At 39.1% G+C, this 24,779-nt stretch overlaps 1 protein-coding gene across 6 annotated transcripts in view; it reads left to right on the top strand.

The window, feature by feature from the left end:
- hipk2 (homeodomain interacting protein kinase 2) overlaps positions 1 to 24,779 on the top strand; it is a 281,102-nt gene that overhangs the window by 168,172 nt on the left and 88,151 nt on the right. For all 6 annotated transcript variants that reach the window (XM_072913916.1, XM_072913917.1, XM_061970148.1 and 3 more), the window contains exons 3-4: positions 11,715 to 11,838; positions 18,217 to 18,336. In XM_072913916.1, the coding sequence (XP_072770017.1) occupies positions 11,715 to 11,838; positions 18,217 to 18,336 (244 nt within the window). The remainder of the gene's footprint in view (positions 1 to 11,714; positions 11,839 to 18,216; positions 18,337 to 24,779) is intronic.

Here is a 24,779-nt window from a genome sequence, read left to right as displayed (position 1 = left end):
TTTGAAGTAAACAAGCTATAGCAACAACTAAGTTACAGAAATCACATTACGAAAAAAATGCGCAAATGCCAAAAAGGACTTAAAAGGGGGCCTTGAGGAATGCCTCAGCTATGTACAGTCATGGCCAAAAATATTGGCCCCCCTGCATTTCTGTCAGATAATGCACCACTTCTCCCAGAAAATTGTTGAAATTACAAATGTTTGCAATTTTTTTTTTTGTTACAATTTTGTTTGCATTGGAACAACAACCCCCCCAGTAGACACAGGAACATTTAGATATCTGGAGATGGACTTGTAGCCATGAGATTGTCTATGGTTTTCCACAATATTGGTTCTGAAATCTTCTGAGAGATATTTGCTCTTCTTTCTTTTCTCCATGCTCATGTGTGGTACTCACAACACAAAGGTTTCTTACTGGACTCTTACTATTATGTTGGATCCACTATGGACTGGACTCTCACAATATTATGTCAGACCCACTCGACATCCATTGCATTCGGTCTCCCCTAGAGGGGGGGGATTACCCACATATGCGGTCCTCTCCAAGGTTTCTCATAGTCATTCACATCGACGTCCCACTGGGGTGAGTTTTTCCTTGCCCTTATGTGGGCTCTGTACCGAGGATGTCGTTGTGGCTTGTGCAGCCCTTTGAGACACTTGTGATTTAGGGCTATATAAATAAACATTGATTGATTGATTGAAAGGTTGAGTCAACTTTTCTCCATTTTAACTGGCTGAAAGTGTGATTTCTATATTGCCAGCACCTGTTACTTGCTACAGGCGAGTGTAACTACAAATTAAAGGAGCATCACATGCTTAGAATACAACTATTTTTTAACATTTTGAAAAGGTGCCAATAATTTTGTCCTGTCCATTTTCAGTTCTGTGTAAAATAATATCAGATTTGGCTTTTTTGGTTGTTTTTTTTGTGTTGTTCCAATGCAAACAAAATACATAAACATGTGAATACCAAAGCATTTGTCATTTCAACAATTTTCTGGGAGAAGTGGTGCATTCTCTGACAGAAATGCAGGGGTGCCAATATATTTGGCCATGACTGTAAATCTCAAGGTTGGACGCCAGTGTCCTGTTTTCTAGCTAGGTTAAAGGCCTACTGAAATGCGATTTTCTTATTTAAACGGGGATAGCAGGTCCATTCTATGTGTCATACTTGATAATTTCGCGATATTGCCATATTTTTGCTGAAAGGATTTAGTAGAGAATATCGACGATAAAGTTCGCAACTTTTGGTCACTGATAAAAAAGCCTTGCCTGTACCGGAAGTAGCAGACGAGTAGCGTGACGTCACAGGTTGTGGAGCTCCTCACATCTGCACATTGTTTACAATCATGGCCACCAGCAGCGAGAGCGATCCGGACCGAGAAAGCGACGATTTCCCCATTAATTTGAGCGAGGATGAAAGATTTGTGGATGAGGAAAGTGAGAGTGAAGGACTAGAGGGCAGTGGGAGCGATTCAGATAGGGAAGATGCTGTGAGAGGCAGGTGGGACCTGATATTCAGCTGGGAATGACTAAAACAGTAAATAAACACAAGACATATATATACTCTATTAGCCACAACACAACCAGGCTTATATTTAATATGCCACAAATTAATCCCGCATAACAAACACCTCCCCCCTCCCGTCCATATAACCCGCCAATACAACTCAAACACCTGCACAACACACTCAATCCCACAGCCCAAAGTACCGTTTACCTCCCCAAAGTTCATACAGCACATATATTTCCCCAAAGTCCCCAAAGTTACATACGTGACATGCACATAGCGGCACGCACGTACGGGCAAGCGATCAAATGTTTGGAAGCCGCAGCTGCATGCGTACTCACGGTACCACGTCTGCATATCCAACTCAAAGTCCTCCTGGTAAGAGTCTCTGTTGTCCCAGTTCTCCACAGGCCAATGGTAAAGCTTGACTGTCATCATTCGGGAATGTAAACAATGAAACACCGGCTGTGTTTGTGTTGTTGCTGCAGCCGGCCGCAATACAGCGCTTCCCACCTACAGCTTTCTTCTTTGCTTTCTCCATTGTTCATTGAACAAATTGCAAAAGATTCACCAACACAGATGTCCAGAATACTGTGGAATTTTGCGATGAAAACAGACGACTTAATAGCTGGCCACCATGCTGTCCCAAAATGTCCTCTACAATCCGTGACGTCACGCGCTGACGTCATCATACCGAGACGTTTTCAGCAGGATATTTCGCGCAAAATTTAAAATTGCTCTTTAGTAAGCTAACCCGGCCGTATTGGCATGTGTTGCAATGTTACGATTTCATCATTGATATATAAACTATCAAACTGCGTGGTCGGTAGTAGTGGGTTTCAGTAGGCCTTTAAAATATCAATGCAATGATCTGCCAATGTGTTTACAGTTGTCCAAGGAGGAGCTCTCTTGTTTTTTTGGAATTTTCTGCAAACAACTTGATTTGGTCCCTGGGTCGCCAGTTGAATAGCACTGGCATAGACCGAATCTCATATTCATGTTTATGTTTAATCGTATCAAAACGCAGCAAAACTAAGGTTCTGGCATGAATTATCCATCCCTCGTGCAGATAAAGGTTTTGTGTATGTTGTGTATTGGTTCCCGTAAAAGACCTGCGTCAACATCTGTGTGACGGCAGCAGTTTGCGTTTGTGGTTTGATATCGTTGGTAACATTGTCACTCACAGCCTTGTTTCTTTCCTTCTGCTCTGCCGTTTCTTTCACTGTGTCTTTGTGGTTTTTGCTGAAGCAGACGAGCTTCCGGCATTGGGCAGGCGCAGGCAGTGTAGCCATGAGAACAGCCTAAGCAGAGCATTCGAGCGTAACCTAAGAAAGGTTCCAGCTGAAATGGATCCAAGCATAACATCAACATATTACATATCAGCAGCACACATGAGGGCAAAGTTCACGTGGCCTTGAAACCCCTGACTGCATAAACGTGCACGACGGCGTTTTACTAAGCTGAAGCACTCATTGCTTCTTAACGCTCAGTTTGTTGGGAGTACCTCAACAACAACTGTCATATTTGAGCCAAACTGCATTTTTGTTCTTATTTTTTAGGAGGATAGTCGTGCAAAATGAAGGACAAAGTTGAAACAACCCGGACTCTGGCAGTAATGTTTTTAAGCCTGCCTTGCACGCGTAGTGGTACATGGGCAGAAAAGCAGGATGGCTTGATTTTAGTCCAATCAATTATTAGCCTGAGCATAACAGATTTTTTTTAAAATTATCCTAATTTCCGCTCCGTAAGCCACAACTTTTTCCCCATGCTTTGAACCCTGTGGCTTATACAATGGTGCGGCCAATTTAATTACGTTCATCGGCTTTCAATCAATCAATGTTTATTTATATCGCCCTAAATCACAAGTGTCTCAAAGGGCTGCACAAGCCACAACGACATCCTCGGTACAGAGCCCACATAAGGGCAAGGAAAAACTCACAACCCAGTGGGATGTCAATGTGAATGACTATGAGAAACCTTGGAGAGGATCGCAGATGTGGGAGACCGGATGCAATGGATGTCGAGTGAGTCTAGCATAATATTGTGAAAGTCCAGTCCATAGTGGATCTAACATAATAGTGAGAGTCCAGTCCATAGTGGGGCCAGCAGGAGACCATCTCGAGCGGAGACGAGACACCAGCGCAGAGATGTTCCCAACCGATGCACAGGCGAGCGGTCCACCCCGGGTCCCGACTCTGGACAGCCAGCACTTCATCCATGGCCACCGGACCTGTGTGTCTCCCCCCCCCTCCACAAGGGAGAGGGGGGCAGAGGAGGCTTTATGCCGCCAATAAATGTAGCCTTGTCACATCAGACCAATGAAATTGCCAGAAGAGTCATGGTGGACCAGTTAATCAATCTTGCATCCATCCATCCATTTTCTACCGCTTGTCCCTTTCAAGGTCGCGAAGCCTATCTCAGCTGCATTCGGGCGGTAGGCAGAGTACACCCTGGACAAGTCGCCGCCTCATCACAGGTCAATCAATCAATCAATCAAAGTGTATTTATATAGCCCTAAATCACAAGTGTCTCAAAGGGCTGCACAAGCCACAACGACATCCTCGGCCTTAGATCCCACAAACACACTCACATTGGGCTGGGCGATTATATGATCGTGATCGTTGATCGCGATTAATTTGAGTTTGATCATGTTGATCAGCTGTTAGCATTTTTACCTCTATCGAACATGGCGGAAATGTGTGTTAGAATATACGGTAGTAGTAAACAGTAATGAAGCAATAACGCTAGGTAAGATCCTGCATGGGACAATCCGCCTTTGTTGACCGTGATCCTGTGTGTGTCTGTGAATGTGTATGTGTGTTTATGTACGTTGGCGTGTGTTTGTGTGAAAGTGTGTCAGTGTACGCGACCATCCCATTAATTGACGTAATTAATGTTATATCGCCTTGTGCCTCTTCCCCTTACACAGCTGGAAGTTCAGCCCAGAAGATCAAAATAAAGAAATATGACTAACACTTGCATAGAAGTTGAAACACAACATTTAAAAGGAGCAGCGACATTAGTGACACACTTCAGTCTCACTGCTTGAGTTCACGTTGTGGTGAATTTGGCCTTGCAGGCACTCACACAACGTCTATGTGACTGTATTGGTCTCAACTGGGAGAATAAACACATTTAGGCATTTTTATGACTAAATATTTTTAATCAGACTTTTTGTTTATGTGTTTGCAAAAATTCAACTCCTATGATATAACATGTACTAAAAAAAACACTGCAGACACGTTGTGTTCTTTTTGTTTGTTTGTGGATTTAAAAAAAAAACAATTTGTTCCTGAAATAATCATTAAACTAGTTTTATGTGTTGGTACTAGGGGTGTAACGGTACACAAAAATTTCGGTTCGGTACGTATCTCAGTTTAGAGGACACGGTTCGTTCATTTTCGGTACAGTAAGAAATCAACAAAATATAAATTTTTTGGTTATTTATTTACTAAATTTGTAAACAATGGCTTTATCCTTTTAACATTGGGAACACTATAATAATTCTGCCCACGTTAATCAACATTAAACTGCCTCAAGTTGTTGCTCAGATTAAATAAAATGACAAACCTTTTCTTCTACATATAAAAAGTGCAACATTAAACAGTTTCAAGTCAACTCATCGTGCTTAATTTATTACAGCATTTGGGAAGCCTGTAGTTGATTTATTATGTAAATGTTATATTTTTTTATCAACATTTGATAGCAGGGACCCTGCCATTCAAAACTAGGCTGCTACATTACTAATGATTCATGTAACTATAGCTGAAAAAATGGTACAATAGCAATAGGAGAGACTTTTCTTCCCTGAACACCATGGAGTTCATGTAGGCTTAATGATGCAGTTACATTATTATATCAGCTATCAGAGACAGAAACTCTTCATTTAACATAATGTCCTTTTTTGCAGCTTCAACACAGCTCAATCAACACAGAAAAAGGTAAAGTGAAATAACAGACAGACAGGGCTTTGCTGTCCGTAACACACACGCACCGCAAAATGAGCTAACGTTACACTAAAAGCGAATTAGCCTTCACCTCAAGCCAGGACTGCGAGCGAGCTGAGCTGCCTTTTATATTTCTAGAAAATCAATGGGCTCATAGTGATGTTACTAGTAGTTGACTGGGAGGTGTTTATTATAATTTGGGGAGAGTCCGCAGCCTGATGCTTACCTGCTAAACGCTAAGCACTAACTACATGCGCTCTGAATACGCACTGCTGATTGTCTGTTACCGCTCTGAATACGCACTGCTGATTGGCTGTTACCGCTCTGTTTGTAACCAATCAGATGGTTGTGTGGGTGGGACAATGCTGGGTGCTGTGTAGAGTACTGACAGAAACAGTGGCAAAAGGAAGTGGAGGCGGCTACTTAATATGTTCGTGTGGAAACTCGTTCGGTACACCTCCGAACCGAATCGAAACCCCCGTACCGAAACGGTTCAATACAAATATACGTACCGTTACATCCGTAGTTGGTATACATTATTTTACGATACCTCAAATTCAAACGGCAATTCATGTACTTTGAATAAACATAGGCTACACAATTGGAGTTTTAAAAAAACTCCACAATCTGGGTCACCGCTTGCCATTACCAAAGCACTGGTGAGAAGCACTGAAGTATACATTTTATACCTAGTGTGTGAGTGTGAGTGTAAATGTTGTCTGTCTATCTGTGTTGGCCCTGCGATGAGGTGGCGACTTGTCCAGAGTGTACGCCGCCTTCCGCCCATGTGCAGCTGGGATAGGCTCCAGTCAGTTGCTACAGAGCTCCAAACTTCATGTGACCTTCCAATTAGCCCACGTACAGTACAATGGGTTTCCATGGCCGATCAGCTGCATCTAAGCCATACATCACCAAGTCCAATGCAAAGCGTGGGATGCAGTGGTGTAAAGCAGAGGTGGGTAGTAACGCGCTACATTTACTCCGTTACATCTACTTGAGTAACTTTTGGGATAAATTGTACTTCTAAGAGTAGTTTTAATGCAACATACTTTTACTTTTACTTGAGTATATTTATAGAGAAGAAACGCTACTTTTACTCCGCTACTTTTATCTACATTCAGCTCGCTACTCGCTACTAATTTTTATCGATCTGTTAATGCACGCTTTGTTTGTTTTGGTCTGTCAGACAGACCTTCATAGTGCCTGCGTTTCAACAAATACAGTTACTGGTGACGTTCACTCCGTTCCACCAATCAGATGCAGTCACTGGTGACGTTGGACCAATCAAACAGAGCCAGGCGGTCACATGACCTGACTTAAACAAGTTGAAAAACTTATTGGGGTGTTACCATTTAGTGGTCAATTGTACGGAATATGTACTGTACTGTGCAATCTACTAATACAAGTTCCAATCAATCAATCAAAAGTGTGAAGGAAAAAAGACCATTTTTTATTTCAACCGTAAGCCTAAAGACTGACTGCACAGTTCCTGTCTTCACAATAAAAGTGCCGCTCCATCGCGCCTGCGCTTTCAAAATAAGAGTCTCCGAAAGCCTGCGCAAACAAGCTAGCAAGCTACGGAGTTTGCCGCCAATGTATTTCTTGTAAAGTGTATAAAAACGAATATGGAAGCTGGACATATAAGATGCCAAAAACCAACCACTTTCATGTGGTATTAGACAGAAAGGAGGAACTTTTTTTCTCCTCCATTTGAAAACCTGGACGTTTGTCATCACTACTGTCTGATTCCAATCAATGCAAGTCATCAGAATCAGGTAATACACCAACTTATATTCTTGTCTTCATGAAAGAAAGGAATCTATATGTGTTAAATATGCATGTATATTCATTAAAACACTATTAACATGTAAACAAAAAAGGCAAAAAAAATAAATATAAATTATATACTGTATATATCTATGTATATATATATATATATATATATATATATATATATATATATACATATACATATATATATATGTGTGTGTGTATATATGTATATATGTGTGTGTGTGTATATATATATATATATATATATATATATATATATATATATATATATATATATATATATATATATATATATATATATATATATATATGATATGTGTGTGTATGTTACTCATCAGTTACTCAGTACTTGAGTAGTTTTTTTACAACATACTTTTTACTTTTACTCAAGTAAATATTTGGGTGACTACTCCTTACTTTTACTTGAGTAATAAATCTCTAAAGTAACAGTACTCTTACTTGAGTACAATTTCTGGCTACTCTACCCACCTCTGGTGTAAAGCACGTCGCCACTGGACTCTAGAGCAGTGGTGACACGTTCTCTGGAGTGATGAATCACGCTTTTCCATCTGGCAATCAGATGGACGAGTCTGGGTTTGGAGGTTGCCAGGAGAACAGTACATTTTGGACTGCATTGTGCCGAGTGTGGAATTTGGTGGAGGAGGAATTATGGTGTGGGGTTGTTTTTCAGGAGTTGGCCTTGGCCCCCCTTAGTTCCAGTGAAAGGAACTTTGAATGCTCCAGGATACCAAAACATTTTGGATAATTCCATGCTCCCAACCTTGTGAGAACAGTTTGGAGCGGGGCCCTTCCTCTTCCAACATGACTGTGCACCAGTGCACAAAGCAAGGTCCATAAAGACATGGATGACAGAGTCTGGTGTGGATGAACTAGACTGGCCTGCACAGAGTCCTGACCTGAACCCGATAGAACACCTTTGGGATGAATTAGAACGGAGACTGAGAGCCAGGCCTTCCCGACCAACATCAGTGTGTGACCTCAACAATGCACTTTTGGAAGAATAGTCAAAAATTCCTTTAAACACACTCCGCACCCTTGAGGACAGCCTTCCCAGAAGGGTTGTAATAGCTGTAATAGCTGCAAAAGGTGGACCGACATCATATTGAATCCTATGGGTTAGGAATGGGATGGCACTTCAAGTTCATATGTGAGTCAAGGCAGGTGGCCAAATACTTTTGACAATATAGTGTATGAGAAGCATATTTGTGTCCCTAACTGAATTGCTGTAATCTACAACAGGGGTTGATCAGCTATTTCTCTTGAAGGTTTGGTTAACATTCAATATATTTGAGGAACCACTGTTAACATAATGTAGTTTAGTGGCACGATGGAAGAAGCACCTATCACTGTGAAGTCTTACAGTTAAACAGGACAAATCGTGTTGGTGTCGGTCTCAGTTTGAAACAGTCCTTCTCTGTTACAGCTGCCATGGTCTGCTTGCAGACTCCATTATGCCTCTGTGGCAGCTCTTTCATAGATATCTCTGGGCTTTTTGTGTGTTAATGTGTCTGCACTATTGTGTAACGGTGCCACTACTGCTTGCTGGACTTTTTTTTTTTTGTCCTGGTGCCTGTTCCCAATAACTGGCCTCCATTACTCCTTTTTTGACCTCTGTTTCTGCATCTTTTGAAAGTTGCTTTTGCTTCCTTTGTTGGTTTTCCTCCTGAGAGACAGTGACCCCTGCAATGGACATTTGTGTTTTGCATAACAAGGATTTTTTTCCCGATATTTGCTACTCTGACAATTGTCCACTGCAGAGGACCTTGGTTCTCATAAGGAGACATTGAGCCTTTTCTTTTGATAATTTAATAGGATTTTGTATATTATTTGTAAGCGAAGGGAATCTTACATCAACTGTATTTTTTTCTGATTCTCCGAGTGATGATTCGCTTTTTTTAATACATTTTTGATTCAACAAGATTATCGATTCAAACCGATTCTTGTTATAGGCTATTTGGCATAAAAATGATAGTAAAACCTATTTAAAACAGATCACAGGTTACAAAAAATTCATCTTGGCTGCAGATCTACATATGGCGTAAACGTGAAACTAGAAAGCATGAAGATAGCCTAAACAGGGCTCCCCAAACTACGGATCCGGCCCGCCAGCGTCCAAAATCCGGCAGGCCCGCGGAAGTCCCAAGTTAAAAAAAATAAAAATAAATAAAGTTTTGATTTGATTTGATTTTTTTTTTTGTTTTTGATTTTTTTTTTTTTATCTGTCCTTTCTAATCCATTTTCTACCGCTTGTTACTCTCGGGGTCTCCTAGCCGTTCAGGTAAATCATATTGTCTAAAAATGCATTTACCCATCGATAACGTGACATCATCGTTATATATATATATATATATATATATATATATATATATATATATATATATATATATATATATATATATATATATATATATATATATGTATACATATATATATATATGTATACATATATATATATATATATATGTATACATATATATGTATGTATATATATATACATATATGTATATATATACATATATGTGTATATATATGTATATATATATATATATATATATATATGTATATATGTATATATATATATATATATATATATATATATATATATATATATATATATATATATATATATATACATATATATATGTATATATATGTATATATACATATATGTATATATATATGTATATATACATATATGTATATATATATGTATATATATATATATATACATATATGTATATATATATGTATATATATATATATATATACATATATGTATATATATATATATATATATATACATATATGTATATATATATATATACAGCCCGGCCCCCGTCCAAATTTTTTTTAGCTCAATGCGTCCCCCGCGTCAAAAAGTTTGGGGACCCCTGGCCTAAAAGAACGTCTTTTCAATTATTATCTAATATTTTTCAAATCCATTTCCGAAAATATTGATTTAGAATAACAATCGCAATTTGGATACGAATCGATTTTTTTACCACTGCTATTGTATGTATATGTTGTAAAACCAAACAACCTTTAGTTTGTAAAATATAATTATTTTAATTAAGTTATAAGGATGTAATTTTTTCTTCCCGCTGTAAAAGTATTTGAAATGTTAGAGTGTGAATGTTGTCTGTCTATCTGTGTTGGCCCTGCGATGAGGTGGCGACTTGTCCAGGGTGTAACCCGCCTTCCGCCCGAGTGCAGCTGTGATAGCCTCCAGCACCCCCAGCGACCCCGGACAAGCAGTATAGATAATGGATGGATGGACGTTTTCCGGTGCCATTTATTAGTCAATAATAAGCAGGGAGCAGCCACTGTTTGTAATTTTCTTGTCCAGGATACACTCATTTATTCTCCTGTTAACCTTCCAGCTGGCCTCGGACCACACTCCCATCATCCCATGCACTCAGTGCCATTACCGCAATGTTTTCAATACCCCTCTCCCCTTACCTATACCATGCTGATCTAAAGCGATAACGTTTATTTTAAATGAGAAATGTTCCATGATCTCCTTTAATGTGTGCATGCTTTGCTGTAATGGTATTAATAGTTTATTAAGGATAGTTACATCAAGACTGATGGGACAGAAACACCTTGTTGTCCTGTCCACAGGGAAGGAGGCTCAAAATATACTGTTGTGCGTGTTTAAATGTTAGTAACACGAATATTTATAAGAACACTTGAGGACACTATCGAGGGTAAAAAAAAAAAAATAGAAGAATAATGAGGACCAAATAAACAGTGTGAAGAATCTGTTTCTGATGTCTGATGGGAATAGTTATTCTAAGTTCACAGGAATCAGTTGCGTTATTTACAACATGTTAATTAGGAGTTGGAAATTGTTCAGGACTGCTGTGCACTATTTCTCCCCTTTTATCTAGTGTTATATATTTATCTCCTCCACTGATCTTTGTGTAACTTGGGGGGGAAGAAATGAAATTAGACATTCTAATGTAGACTACTAAAAGCCACAGTGGCTCTCATTGCATGCTTGAGAGCAAATTCGAGTTGTATTTATTTTAGACTTACAATCCTAAACATACATTTCTTAGTGTCTGCGCACTGATGTCTGTGATCAAAAAGTTGGTGCTTCATCGGAGGTGATAATCACATGTTTATACCTGGCATAGTGTTGTTATGTCGTGTCTACGATTCTTTTAGTGTCGTTGGTGATATTTATGGACAGCAGTGTATTCTACATAATGCTCTTGGTACCTCTCCAAGAGCTCATATTAAGTGTGAAAATAAACTATTTTCATGTCACACTTGTGTGTGGCGTTTGAACATATTTCTCAGGCCTGTTATTTTAGAACCATTTCCATCTCACGGGACTGCATTTAACCCACCGTGCGAGAAAAGTGAGGGTGGATGCACAGAAACTGATGGTCTTTCTCTACGTCTATTTTCCTAATGAATGTTTCTTCTTCACGCAGGGCTCCAGAAATCATCCTAGGTTTACCATTCTGCGAGGCAATAGACATGTGGTCCCTGGGCTGTGTGATAGCTGAGCTCTTCCTGGGATGGCCTCTCTATCCTGGAGCCTCGGAGTACGATCAGGTACTTGAACCATGGCTGACTGCACGCTTGGATGATTGGTTACTTGGATTGTACTGAATGCCTTCTGGTCTGCTTTTGATTAAACTCCAGTTTGTTTTACATCGTTCCTTTGATCAAGTGTGAACACTAACCAAATTTAAAAGGAACCATAGCATCCAGAAGACTGAAAATCAAATCGTCCCTGAAAATGAATCTGGCAGTCATTTCCCATACTATCAATTTGTTTTTGAGTAATTGGTAGATACCTAAGGGCCTGATTTACTAAGATCCAAATACCGTACTGAATGCCTTTTGGTCTGCTTTTAATCAAACTCCAGTTTGTTTTACATCGTTCCTTTGATCAAGTGTGAACACTCTAACCAAATTTAAAAGGAACCATAGCATCCAGAGGACTGAAAATCAAATTGTCCAGTGAGAAGGCCATTTACAGTAGTTTAGCTGCTGGATGGATTAGTCTTTCCAAGTCCGATTTATACTTTATTCCTCTGATGCTGGCAATGTTGTAAAAGGCTGCTGATGTTATGACTTAATGTGGCTAGTAAAGTTCAAGTCTCGATATGCCGCCCCATTTTGGTGTGACGTCATCTACAGAACTTGAGCCCATTTCCACGCATAGACAATGTGTATAACGGCATGTAAAACTATTATTTTGATCACTTAAATGCATGTCTTTGTTGCCCTGGTCCATGATTACTTCAAAACTGATATATGTGTAACAAAAAGACATCTAAAAATAATTGCCATTTTTGGACATCCCTCCTCTACCATAGACACCATAGCCTGTGTTTCCTCATGCTCTTTCCTGATACTTGAGAAAAACATCAGTAGAAGAGGAGGCAAAATAGAATACTAGCGGATTTCTTTACTTTTCTCTCGTTTTTGAGCGCCGGGTATGCACTTTTTTTTTGTTTTTCTGCAGGTTTTGACTCAGTCTTTCTTCCCTCGAGGGTGCTCATGATTTTTAGGATCGCATCTGGCTTGAGTCTTTGAAATTGTTTCCATCCAAACTCCGACCAAAACCCTTCTTTTTCAAAATCAGAAACATTAATATGATCGGTGTAAATTACACTCCTCTTGCTTGGTCCGTCCCATTTTGCGCGAGTCAATTTGACTGAAGAGGTCCGTAATTTCCTCACAATCCCATCATTTGGGGGAAAAAAACCCTTCTGTAGTTGTATTGCTACAACCTGCAAAAATGTATTCAAATTTCTATTATTCGCTCTCGGAGCGATGACGTCACAACAATCCGCCATTTTCTCAAACACATTACAAACACCGAGTCAAATCAGCTCTGTTATTTTCCGTTTTTTCGACTGTTTTCCGTACCTTGGAGACATCATGCCTCGTCGGTGTGTTGTCGGAGGGTGTAACAACACGAACAGGGACGGATTCAAGTTGCACCAGTGGCCCAAAGATGCGAAAGTGGCAAGAAATTGGACGTTTGTTCCGCACACTTTACCGACGAAAGCTATGCTACGACAGAGGTGGCAAGAATGTGTGGATATCCTGCGACACTCAAAGCAGATGCATTTCCAACTGGACTGGACGGATCAGCTTTCAGGAAAAGAGAGCGGATGAGGGTATGTCTACAGAATATATTAATTGATGAAAACTGGGCTGTCTGCACTCTCAAAGTGCATGTTGTTGCCAAATTTATTTCATATGCTGTAAACCTAGTTCATAGCTGTTAGTTTCCTTTAATGCCAAACAAACACATACCAATCGTTGGTTAGAAGGTGATCGCCGAATTCGTCCTCGCTTTCTCCCGTGTCGCTGGCTGTCGTGTCGTTTTCGTCGGTTTCGCTTGCATACGGTTCAAACCGATATGGCTCAATAGCTTCAGTTTCTTCTTCAATTTCGTTTTCGCTACCTGCCTCCACACTACAACCATCCGTTTCAATACATGCGTAATCTGTTGAATCGCTTAAGCCGCTGAAATACGAGTCTGAATCCGAGTTAATGTCGCTATATCTTGCTGTTCTATCCGCCATGTTTGTTTGTATTGGCATCACTGCGTGACGTCACAGGAAAATGGACGGGTGTATATAACGATGGTTAAAATCAGGCACTTTGAAGCTTTTTTTAGGGATATTGCGTGATGGGTAAAATTTAGAAAAAAACTTCGAAAAATAAAATAAGCCACTGGGAACTGATTTTTAATGGTTTTAACCCTTCTGAAATTGTGATAATGTTCCCCTTTAATGTGGCTAGTAAAGTTCAAGTCTGTAATTGTGATGTACAGTAGTCACTACTATTAGCACTATGGTAACAAGACCAGATGCAGTATAGACACATACACAATAATAATAATAATACACACGTTATATTTTTTTAAATATTACAATGTCAAGCTCAGGCCACCAGAAGAACAAATGCTTGTTTTTCTCCTACTGCTAAGACAAGTGTTTTACAGTTATGTACTGTACTATTATGTACCATGGTAAATATGTAAATGGATTATACTTGCATAGCGCTTTTCTACTTTCAAGGTACTCAAAGCGCTTTGACACTATTTCCACATTCACCCATTCACACACTGATGGTGGGAGCCCTAACCACGAACCATCAGGAGCAAGGGTGAAGTATCTTGCTCAAGGACACACGTCATCCCTCCTTATGATACATAAGATTACGCACCATAACTTTAACACATCGTTAGTTACATCATCATGCCAGCTATAGCTCAGTTTCAGCATAACAAATAGCTCGTAGCAATTAGTTTGTCAAGATTCAAGTGTGATTAAACCTACTAAAAGTGCATTTATGTTTGAGTTGCTCACTCCAAGACTCCCAGCGGCAAATTATCGCTGATGTAGAATAAGGCAAGCTTCAGAACTCCCAGTTAACATTCTCTTGATATTTTGCGGTTTTGTAATTAAAATATGGCACGCACCTTGTGGTCTGTCCAGACAAGAGTCACTTTCTTGGCGTGCATTAGCCATCATCACTTTTTTTTTTTGTTTTATTATGTGACCGTAGAATAGAACTTTATGCATGTGCGTGGTTTCTTCTTCTATAGTTTTGGTGGTTCCGGGGTTGTCCCGATACCAATATTTTGGTACCGGTACCAAAATGTTTTTCGATACTTTTCGATGCTTTTCTAAATAAAGGGGACCACAAAAAATTACATTATTATCTTTATTTTAACAAAAAAATCTTCCGGTATATTAAACATATATTTCTTATTGCCATTTTGTCCTTAAGTAAAATAGTGTACATACGAGACAACTTTTCTTTTATTAGTAAGTAAGCAAACAACTGCTCCTAATTTTGCTGCTGATGTATGCAGTAACATAATGTGTCATTTTCCATTCTATTATTTTGTTAAAATCATTAAGGACAAGTGGTAGAAAATGAATCATCAATCTACTTGTTCATTTACTGCTTACTTTCTCTTTTAACATGTTCTATCTACACTTCTGTTAAAATGCAATAATCACTTATTCTTCTGTTGTTTGGATACTTTCCATTAGTTTTGGATGACACCACAAATACCGGTACTTTTTAGAGACGGTATAGTACCGAATATGATTAATTAGTATCGGGGTACTATACTAGTACCAGTACAACCCTACTCCAAACACATTTATTTTTTCCAACCCAAAACAAAATGTTTCTGTTGGCACCTGCCCTTATTCTGCTTATTTAACAAACACAATCCACTTTGCACACTTTTAGATTAGCTTTGTGTCTGCTATCAAGTTTACAAGTGTTTTAATACACGCAAACCTTTAGTAAATCTGTCCTTAACTGTACTTGGAAAGCACTCCTTCCATCGCCAGACTCGATATGCCACCCCATTTTGGTGTGACGTCATCTACAGAACTTGAGCCCATTTCCACGCATAGACAATGTGTATAACGGCATGTAAAACTATTATTTTGATCACTTAAATGCATGTCTTTGTTGCCCTGGTCCATGATTACTTCAAAACTGATATATGTGTAACAAAAAGACATCTAAAAATAATTGCCATTTTTGGACATCCCTCCTCTACCATAGACACCATAGCCTGTGTTTCCTCATGCTCTTTCCTGATACTTGAGAAAAACATCAGTAGAAGAGGACGCAATATAGAATACTAGCGGCTTTCTTTACTTTTCTCTCGTTTTTGAGCGCCGGGTATGCACTTTTTTTTTGTTTTTCTGCAGGTTCTGACTCAGTCTTTCTCCCCTCGAGGGTGCTCATGATTTTTAGGATCGCATCTGGCTTGAGTCTTTGAAATTATTTCCATCCAAACTTTGACCAAAACCCTTCTTTTACGAAATCAGAAACATTAATATGATCGGTGTAAATTACACTCCTCTTGCTTGGTCCGTCCCATTTTGCGCGAGTCAATTTGACTGAAGAGGTCCGTAATTTCCTCACAATCCCATCATTTGGGGGAAAAAAACCCTTCTGTAGTTGTATTGCTACAACCTGCAAAAATGTATTCAAATTTCTATTATTCGCTCTCGGAGCGATGACGTCACAACAATCCGCCATTTTCTCAAACACATTACAAACACCGAGTCAAATCAGCTCTGTTATTTTCCGTTTTTTCGACTGTTTTCCGTACCTTGGAGACATCATGCCTCGTCGGTGTGTTGTCGGAGGGTGTAACAACACGAACAAGGACGGATTCAAGTTGCACCAGTGGCCCAAAGATGCGAAAGTGGCAAGAAATTGGACGTTTGTTCCGCACACTTTACCGACGAAAGCTATGCTACGACAGAGATGGCAAGAATGTGTGGATATCCTGCGACACTCAAAGCAGATGCATTTCCAACTGGACTGGATAGATCAGCTTTCAGGAAAAGAGAGCGGATGAGGGTATGTCTACAGAATATATTCATTGATGAAAACTGGGCTGTCTGCACTCTCAAAGTGCATGTTGGTGCCAAATGTATTTCATATGCTGTAAACCTAGTTCATAGTTGTTAGTTTCCTTTAATGCCAAACAAACACATACCAATCGTTGGTTAGAAGGCGATCGCCAAATTCGTCCTCGCTTTCTCCCGTGTCGCTGGCTGTCGTGTCGTTTTCGTCGGTTTCGCTTGCATACGGTTCAAACCGATATGGCTCAATAGCTTCAGTTTCTTCTTCAATTTTGTTTTCGCTACCTGCCTCCACACTACAACCATCCGTTTCAATACATGCGTAATCTGTTGAATCGCTTAAGCCGCTGAAATCCGAGTCTGAATCCGAGCTAATGTCGCTATAGCTTGCTGTTCTTTCCGCCAGGTTCTGACTCAGTCTTTCTCCCCTCGAGGGTGCTCATGATTTTTAGGATCGCATCTGGCTTGAGTCTTTGAAATTGTTTCCATCCAAACTTTGACCAAAACCCTTCTTTTACGAAATCAGAAACATTAATATGATCGGTGTAAATTACACTCCTCTTACTTGGTCCGTCCCATTTTGCGCGAGTCAATTTGACTGAAGAGGTCCGTCATTTCCTCACAATCCCATCATTTGGGGAAAAAAACCCTTCTTTAGTTGTATTGCTACAACCTGCAACAATGTATTCAAATTCTGCACGAAAATGATGTGATTCGGGATGGCGATGCTACCAAATCACATACTACTTAACATTTCGAAGCTAAAATTGGGCATTCCAAATTGTGCTAAAATTGATTACAAAACACATAATTTTTATGTCCAGAGCTATGAAATAAGTGCAAATGTTATCAGCATAAAAGGGTCTTTATAAGGTCTAAGACCTTCAAGAAGAGAAGGTCTTGGTGCCGCTCTGAATAAACTCTTTCAGTTCTGTTGTGTTTATTACTATGGTTTTACAAGAGAGCAATGTCACCTTGTCTTGCTGTGACGCATTTTAAATTTTGTACCGTGTGGATTGAAACTACACTAACTGGAAAATGTATAAATTGTACAAACAAATCAACTAATTCCAGACCAGAGAATACAAACTATGTGTGGAAGTACACCATGAGCATTCATACGTGTGCTTGTGAATGGGATATTAAAGGGTGGTGTTATTCTTCAATCCCCACAACAGCCCATTAGTGTTGCACAGCCCAGAGTTTATAGCAACATATGCTACAGTGCCACTTGTCCAATTAGTGAGCCCCTGTGCTCCAGAGCGAGACATTGCTAAGTTCCCTCACTCAGATTCAGTGACAAAATTGTGACAGCGATCTTATATGATTTTTGCAAAATGTCTCATTTGCAAATCGTCCTTAGACTTTGTTGACTGAGTTCTGAGCATGTTTTCTCACAATGTACAAAAGGAACCTCCATCATGAAAGGGGATCTGAGCCGAGAAGGTTGTGCAGCCCTTTGAGATGCTTGTGATTAAGGGCTATATGAATAAACTTTGATTGATTGATTGGTTGAGTGATTGAAAGTTTACATGTTTGTCATCATGCATCTGTCTTGCAGATCCGGTACATCTCACAGACTCAGGGTCTGCCTGCAGAGTATCTGTTGAGTGCAGGGACAAAGACCACCAGGTTCTTCAACAGAGACGCAGAGTCCACCTACCCTCTTTGGAGACTTAAGGTACACCCAGTAGGACACTTCTACATTTCCGGTTTGAACCAAGAGGATACCAAAAATCAACTCTGATCTGTGACTGACATCTTACTGTCTGTCTGAATTGCCCTGCAAAAAATAAGTCCATCTTTTAGTTTACCACAAGCTTATACAAAGTCACAGCTTTTAATTATGTTTACATTTTGACCAACATCTTGTATTGGAATACAGTTAAAATAGTTTATTTTAGCTAAAATTGCTGAACCTCACAAATCCACAGATTATGACACGCTTGTATAGACGACACAAAGCATGATGGGTACATCACTTCATCCACCCTTTATCCCCAATACTCTTCACACTCTGGAACTGGGTCAATCTGGACTCATCAGACCACATGACCTTTTTTCCACGGCTCCACAGTTCAATCTTTATGCGTCTTAGCGATCTAAAGCCTGTGTTTTCCCCGAATTAGCCTCAAAGTCCTAGTTTGTAGTTCCGGTAATATAATGGTTGACGCTGCCCCTTCCAGGTTCTGATAATGTGTTTAATACTTTTAAAATAATCTTATAGTTTCAGCAATACCTTTAGTTTTTGACCCTTCTAAAACCAAATATGGTATTTGGGTGTTTGGCTTGGTAGTTTACATGGGCCACTCCATGATGTGACTGTTTTTGGTTTTACTATCATCAACAATAAGAACAATAACAATCAAATGTGTCGCAGATTATCTGTTCTAAGATTTATGTTTTGGGTTTTTTGCTTTATTTACAGCGTGTTGTAGCAGGAGTTGAGGAAATAATGACACATGCTCGACCTTTAGAATGTGGAAAATAAGACAAGAAAGCTCATTGATTAGTTACAGTCGTGGTCAAAAGTTTACTTGTAAAGAACATAATGTCATGGCTGTCTTGAGTTTCCAATCATTTCTACAACTCTTATTTTTTTGTGATAGAGTGATTGGAGTACATACTTGTTGGTTACAAAAACATTCATGAAGTTTGGTTCTTTTATGAATTTATTATGGGTGTACTGAAAATGTGACCAAATCTTCTGGATCATACATACAGCAATGTTAATACTTGGTTACATGTCCCTTGGCAAGTTTCACTGCAATAAGGCGCTTTTGGTAGCCATCCACAAGCTTCTGGCAAGCTTCTGGTTTAATTTTTGACCACTCCTCTTGACAAAATTGGTGCAGTTCAGCTAAATTTGTTGGTTTTCTGACATGGACTTTTTTCTTCAGCATTGTCCACACGTTTAAGTCAGGACTTTGGGAAGGCCATTCTAAAACCTTAATTCTAGCCTGATTTTCTTTACCACTTTTGACGGAACACCCAACTGCGCCCAAAACCCAACCTCCGGGCTGATGATTTTAGGTTGTCCTGAAGAATTTGGAGGTGATCCTCCATTTTCATTGTCCCATTTACTCTCTGTAAAGCACCAGTTCCATTGGCAGCAAAACAGGCCCAGAGCATAATACTACCACCACCATGCTTGACGGTATGAATGGTGTTCCTGTGATTAAAGGCCTCACCTTTTCTCCTCCAAACATATTGCTGGGTATTGTGGCCTAATAGCTCAATTTTTGTTTCATTTGACCACAGAACTTTCCTCCAGAAGGTAATATCGTTGTCAATGTGATGTTAGATGAAACAAAAACTTAGCTTTTTAGCCACAACACCCAGCAATATGTTTGGAGGAGAAAAGCCTTGTACATTTCAACTGAAAGAACCAGTAGAATTGTATGCAATCTATGGCTGGCGAGGTAGTTTTTGTAGCAACTCCTTCCACCTCTTTAGTGAACAAACAATTCACGCTTAACTCTGCAGCAGGGGTCAAGGACCCTCAAATGGACGCAGAGATGGAACAGGGACCCCCTACTCATATATCTTGTATGAAATTGTGTTTTCCTTTAAACTAGTCCTAAATGTACCTTGTTATTGTGCAATACTCCCCAAAAATAATGAGCTCCTAAATAACTCACACTATATACATGTAAAATATAGAAATACTATTATTAAATACAATAAATAAATTAAACCATAACAAAAAGAGAATAACTCCTAATGTGAGCTAATTTTCCGAGGCAATTATTTACAATATGTATTTGTTATTTACAACTTTATTTCTCTCACCGTCACGTCACATTAGATCTAGCGCAGGGGTGTCAAACTCATTTTAGATCGGGGGCCACATGGGGAAAAATTTACTGCCAAGTGGGCCGGGCTGGTAAAATCACGGCACGATAACTTAAAAATAAAGACAACTTTGGCTTGTTTTCTTTGTTTAAAAATAGAACAAGCGCATTCTGAAAATGTACAAATCATAATGTTTTTTTGTTTTTTTTTATACTTACATGTTGCAATTAATAGTATTCTATCTTTATTTGTCGTTATTTATACTTTCTGAATAAATTATGTAATAATGTTCATCTGTCAACTCATTGGTGTTAATTTTCAATCTATCAAGATAAAAAAAAAAAAAATATCAAAATCAAATTACAAGATGTTATTTATGTAGTTTTCTCATTTTCCTCGACTGGTGCACTAAAATCATGTGGTTTATTTTTTATACATATGCAGCATAATCTACAATTGCTGTTGCGACTTGTAGTGGACAGCAATTTAATTCATTCAAAAATTTCCACAAATTTTTATACTTAGCAAACTCATCCCGCGGGCCGGATAAAACCTGTTCGCGAGCCTGGTCCGGCTTGCGGACCGTACGTTTGGCACCCCTGTTCTAGCGCTCCGAACAACATTTGACGATAAAAGGGTTAGAGGCTTGTCTACAACCTGCTCGACTGCATTGTAATAAATAATAATATTAATATTAGTGCTGTCAAATGATTATTTTTCTAATCAGATTAATCACACTTTTGAATTTGGATTAATCATGCATCACAGTAAATAACCAACCCCCTTAAAAACGAGATGCTGCATCTCAAAGGGCTATCCTAAATAAATTTAAATTGAATTAATTGCTTACATAAATTCAATTTACTTCAAAAAGGCCCCAACGTTTTGACACAAATGTAATTTTATTGTCAGAATGTCATTTTAAAAAACTGTTTTACGTGAATGTACATCATTTATTTGCCAGTGAGTCAGAGTCTCCTCACTCATATTTGCACTGACGTACGCATTAATCTGATCAATGACCGTGGAACAACCCACGCTTCCTTTCAAGTAATCATCCGCAGTTAAGGTAAAGGAGCATGTACAGTCAAATTAAATCTGCGCATATACATGATTAATGCAATAGTTTTTTGCGGTTAATTTCATGAGGTAATTTGTTACTTTTGACAGCCCTAATTAACACATAAGACCTTAAGAAATGTTAATGAAAGAAGTTACACTTTTATCCCTGGTGCTTGTCTTTCAGGTGTTTCTACCTTCTTAAAATAGGCTAGTCAGGAAGGATAACCTCCTCTTCTCCTGCCAGATCTTATAACAGCACGGAATCAATGACCACGCCAGCCTTCATGGCCATGAATACTCTTTGGGCATGATTTACTATAGTTTTGCGTGAACTAAATCTACTAAACCTGTGCAAGGTGGAGCAGAATAAGGCGTGCAATCCATTTTGCATTTCTGTCTTCATTAATATGCAAATTATATACTGACCATCAAACCTCCCACAATGCAAATATAATTATTCAGCCCGTACAGTGTGTTTTGTCAACATTTATCATCATTTTGCGTTTTATTTAGTACAATTCAGAAGGACGTGCAAACTGACAGTTCCACACACAGCTGCAGGATCACAGACAGACGATGGAGAATCCTCCGTTCTACATGTGTGTGTCAACATTTTGGACAGTCAGAAATAAAAAAATATTACATATTTTGTATATTCAGCAACATCATTTTATAATTTTATAGCGGCTAGAGGATTCAAGGGGCGGATTAAAATTAATTCAGTTGATGTGTTTTCGTGTGTCCCTTTGTGTTTTTTTTAATGACTTGTTTTTTAACATAGAATGTATGAAAAAAAACTTTAATTCGTATGCATTTTTCTTTTTTCGTCTTGAGTGGCATAAGAGCTCACCTTCAGTGGTAAAAAAGAAAAATTGATGTCAATGTAAATGCACTGCAGGACTGCTTCTAAAATGCCTATAAAAATGGTTAGATGGCCCCTGCACGTTTGAAAACATAGCAAAACATCTCAGGTAGGAGCACGATAACTTGAATGTGCAGTCAATGAGTGTCTCCATGGTGAAAGCCGTGGAGTACACAGAAAATCTCTCATTTAAATAAGACGGTCCGTGCCACTTTTCAATTGCACACGTCGTCTTAACAGTACATGCTACAAACCCCGTTTCCATATGAGTTGGGAAATTGTGTTAGATGTAAATATAAATGGAATACAATGATTTGCAAATAATTTTCAACCCATATTCAGTTGAATATGCTACAAAGACAACATATTTGACGTTCAAACTGATAAACTTTTTTTTTTTTTGCAAATAATCACTAACTTTAGAATTTGATGCCAGCAACACGTGACAAAGAAGTTGTTAAAGGTGGCAATAAATACTGATAAAGTTGAGGAATGCTCATCAAACACTTATTTGGAACATCCCACAGGTGAACAGGCAAATTGGGAACAGGTGGGTGCCATGATTGGGTATAAAAGTAGATTCCATGAAATGCTCAGTCATTCACAAACAAGGATGGGGCGAGAGTCACCACTTTGTCAACAAATGCGTGAGCAAATTGTTGAACAGTTTAAGAAAAACCTTTCTCAACCAGCTATTGCAAGGAATTTAGGGATTTGACAATGTACAGTCCGTAATATCATCAAAGGGGTTCAGAGAATCTGGAGAAATCACTGCACGTCAGCAGCTAAGCCCGTGACCTTCGATCCCTCAGGCTGTACTGCATCAACAAGCGACATCAGTGTGTAAAGGATATCACCACTTGGGCTAAGGAACACTTCAGAAACCCACTGTCAGTAACAACAGTTGGTCGCTACATCTGTAAGTGCAAGTTAAAACTCTCCTATGCAAGGCGAAAAACGTTTATCAACAACACCCCGAAACGCCGTCGGCTTCGCTGGGCCTGAGCTCATCTAAGATGGACTGATACAAAGTGGAAAAGTGTTCTGTGGTCTGACGAGTCCACATTTCAAATTGTTTTTGGAAACTGTGGACGTCGTGTCCTCCGGACCAAAGAGGAAAAGAACCATCCGGATTGTTATAGGCGCAAAGTTGAAAAGCCAGCATCTGTGATGGTATGGGGGTGTATTAGTGCCCAAGACATGGGTAACTTACACATCTGTGAAGGTGCCATTAATGCTGAAAGGTACATACAGGTTTTGGAGCAACATATGTTGCCATCCGAGCAACGTTACCATGGACGCCCCTGCTTATTTCAGCAAGACAATGCCAAGCCACGAGTTACAACAGCGTGGCTTCATAGTAAAAGAGTGCGGGTACTAGACTGGCCTGCCTGTAGTCCAGACCTGTCTCCCATTGAAAATGTGTGGCGCATTATGAAGCCTAAAATACCACAACGGAGACCCCCGGACTGTTGAACAACTTAAGCTGTACATCAAGCAAGAATGGGAAAGAATTCCACCTGAGAAGCTTAAAAAATGTGTCTCCTCAGTTCCCAAACGTTTACTGAGTGTTGTTAAAAGGAAAGGCCATGTAACACAGTGGTGAACATGCCCTTTCCCAACTACTTTGGCACGTGTTGCAGCCATGAAATTCTAAGTTAACTATTATTTGCAAAAATAAAAAAGTTTGAGTTTGAACATCAAATATCTTGTCTTTGTAGTGCATTCAATTGAATATGGGTTGAAAAGGATTTGCAAATCATTGTATTTAATTTATATTTACATCTAACACAATTTCCCAACTCATATGGAAACGGGGTTTGTAGTTTATAGAGTGCACACGCTGTTTAGCTCTTGGTGTTCAGATCCTAGTAAACCAGGCACTTTTTGTTTAAAGACGATCAAAAAGAAAAGGGATTAAAAGTGCGCCTACTTTAAATGCACCATATATATCTGTTTATCCTCCTCTGGGCTTTTTATGGTGTTCATTTTCGCTTTCGTGGCGCATTGCCGCACTGAAGACATAATAAAGTTTGTAAAGTGAACTAAAAAGTGACGTTACTGTAGCTGACCTGTGGAGAAGAACTCCTCCTGTGTGAGCTATCTGACTTGAAGCAGTGAGCACAGTTGGCTGCCTTATTGGCACACAGCAGTGTAGTGAACAGAATGAAAGCATTACAGTTTAAAATCAATGAAATAAATGGAAAAACAATACCAGGGTTTTAGCGGTAAAATTCAAGCAACAGAGCTGCCAGTTTTTTGTTTTTTTTACTGTAAAATCCTGTTTTAATGTTTTTTTTGTTAGTTTTTTTCATATTTTAGTGTCTTACTGTATATGGAAAAAAACAGTACCAAAGTTGTTTTTATGGTAAAAAAATTCAGTCTGCGGAATTGAAGCGTAAAAT

This window comes from Nerophis lumbriciformis, linkage group LG10 (genome assembly GCF_033978685.3).
Source record: "Nerophis lumbriciformis linkage group LG10, RoL_Nlum_v2.1, whole genome shotgun sequence".
Taxonomy (NCBI): domain Eukaryota; kingdom Metazoa; phylum Chordata; class Actinopteri; order Syngnathiformes; family Syngnathidae; genus Nerophis; species Nerophis lumbriciformis.
The sequence above is the reverse complement of the archived record's forward strand: the minus strand, read 5'-3'. Positions and strand labels throughout refer to the sequence as shown.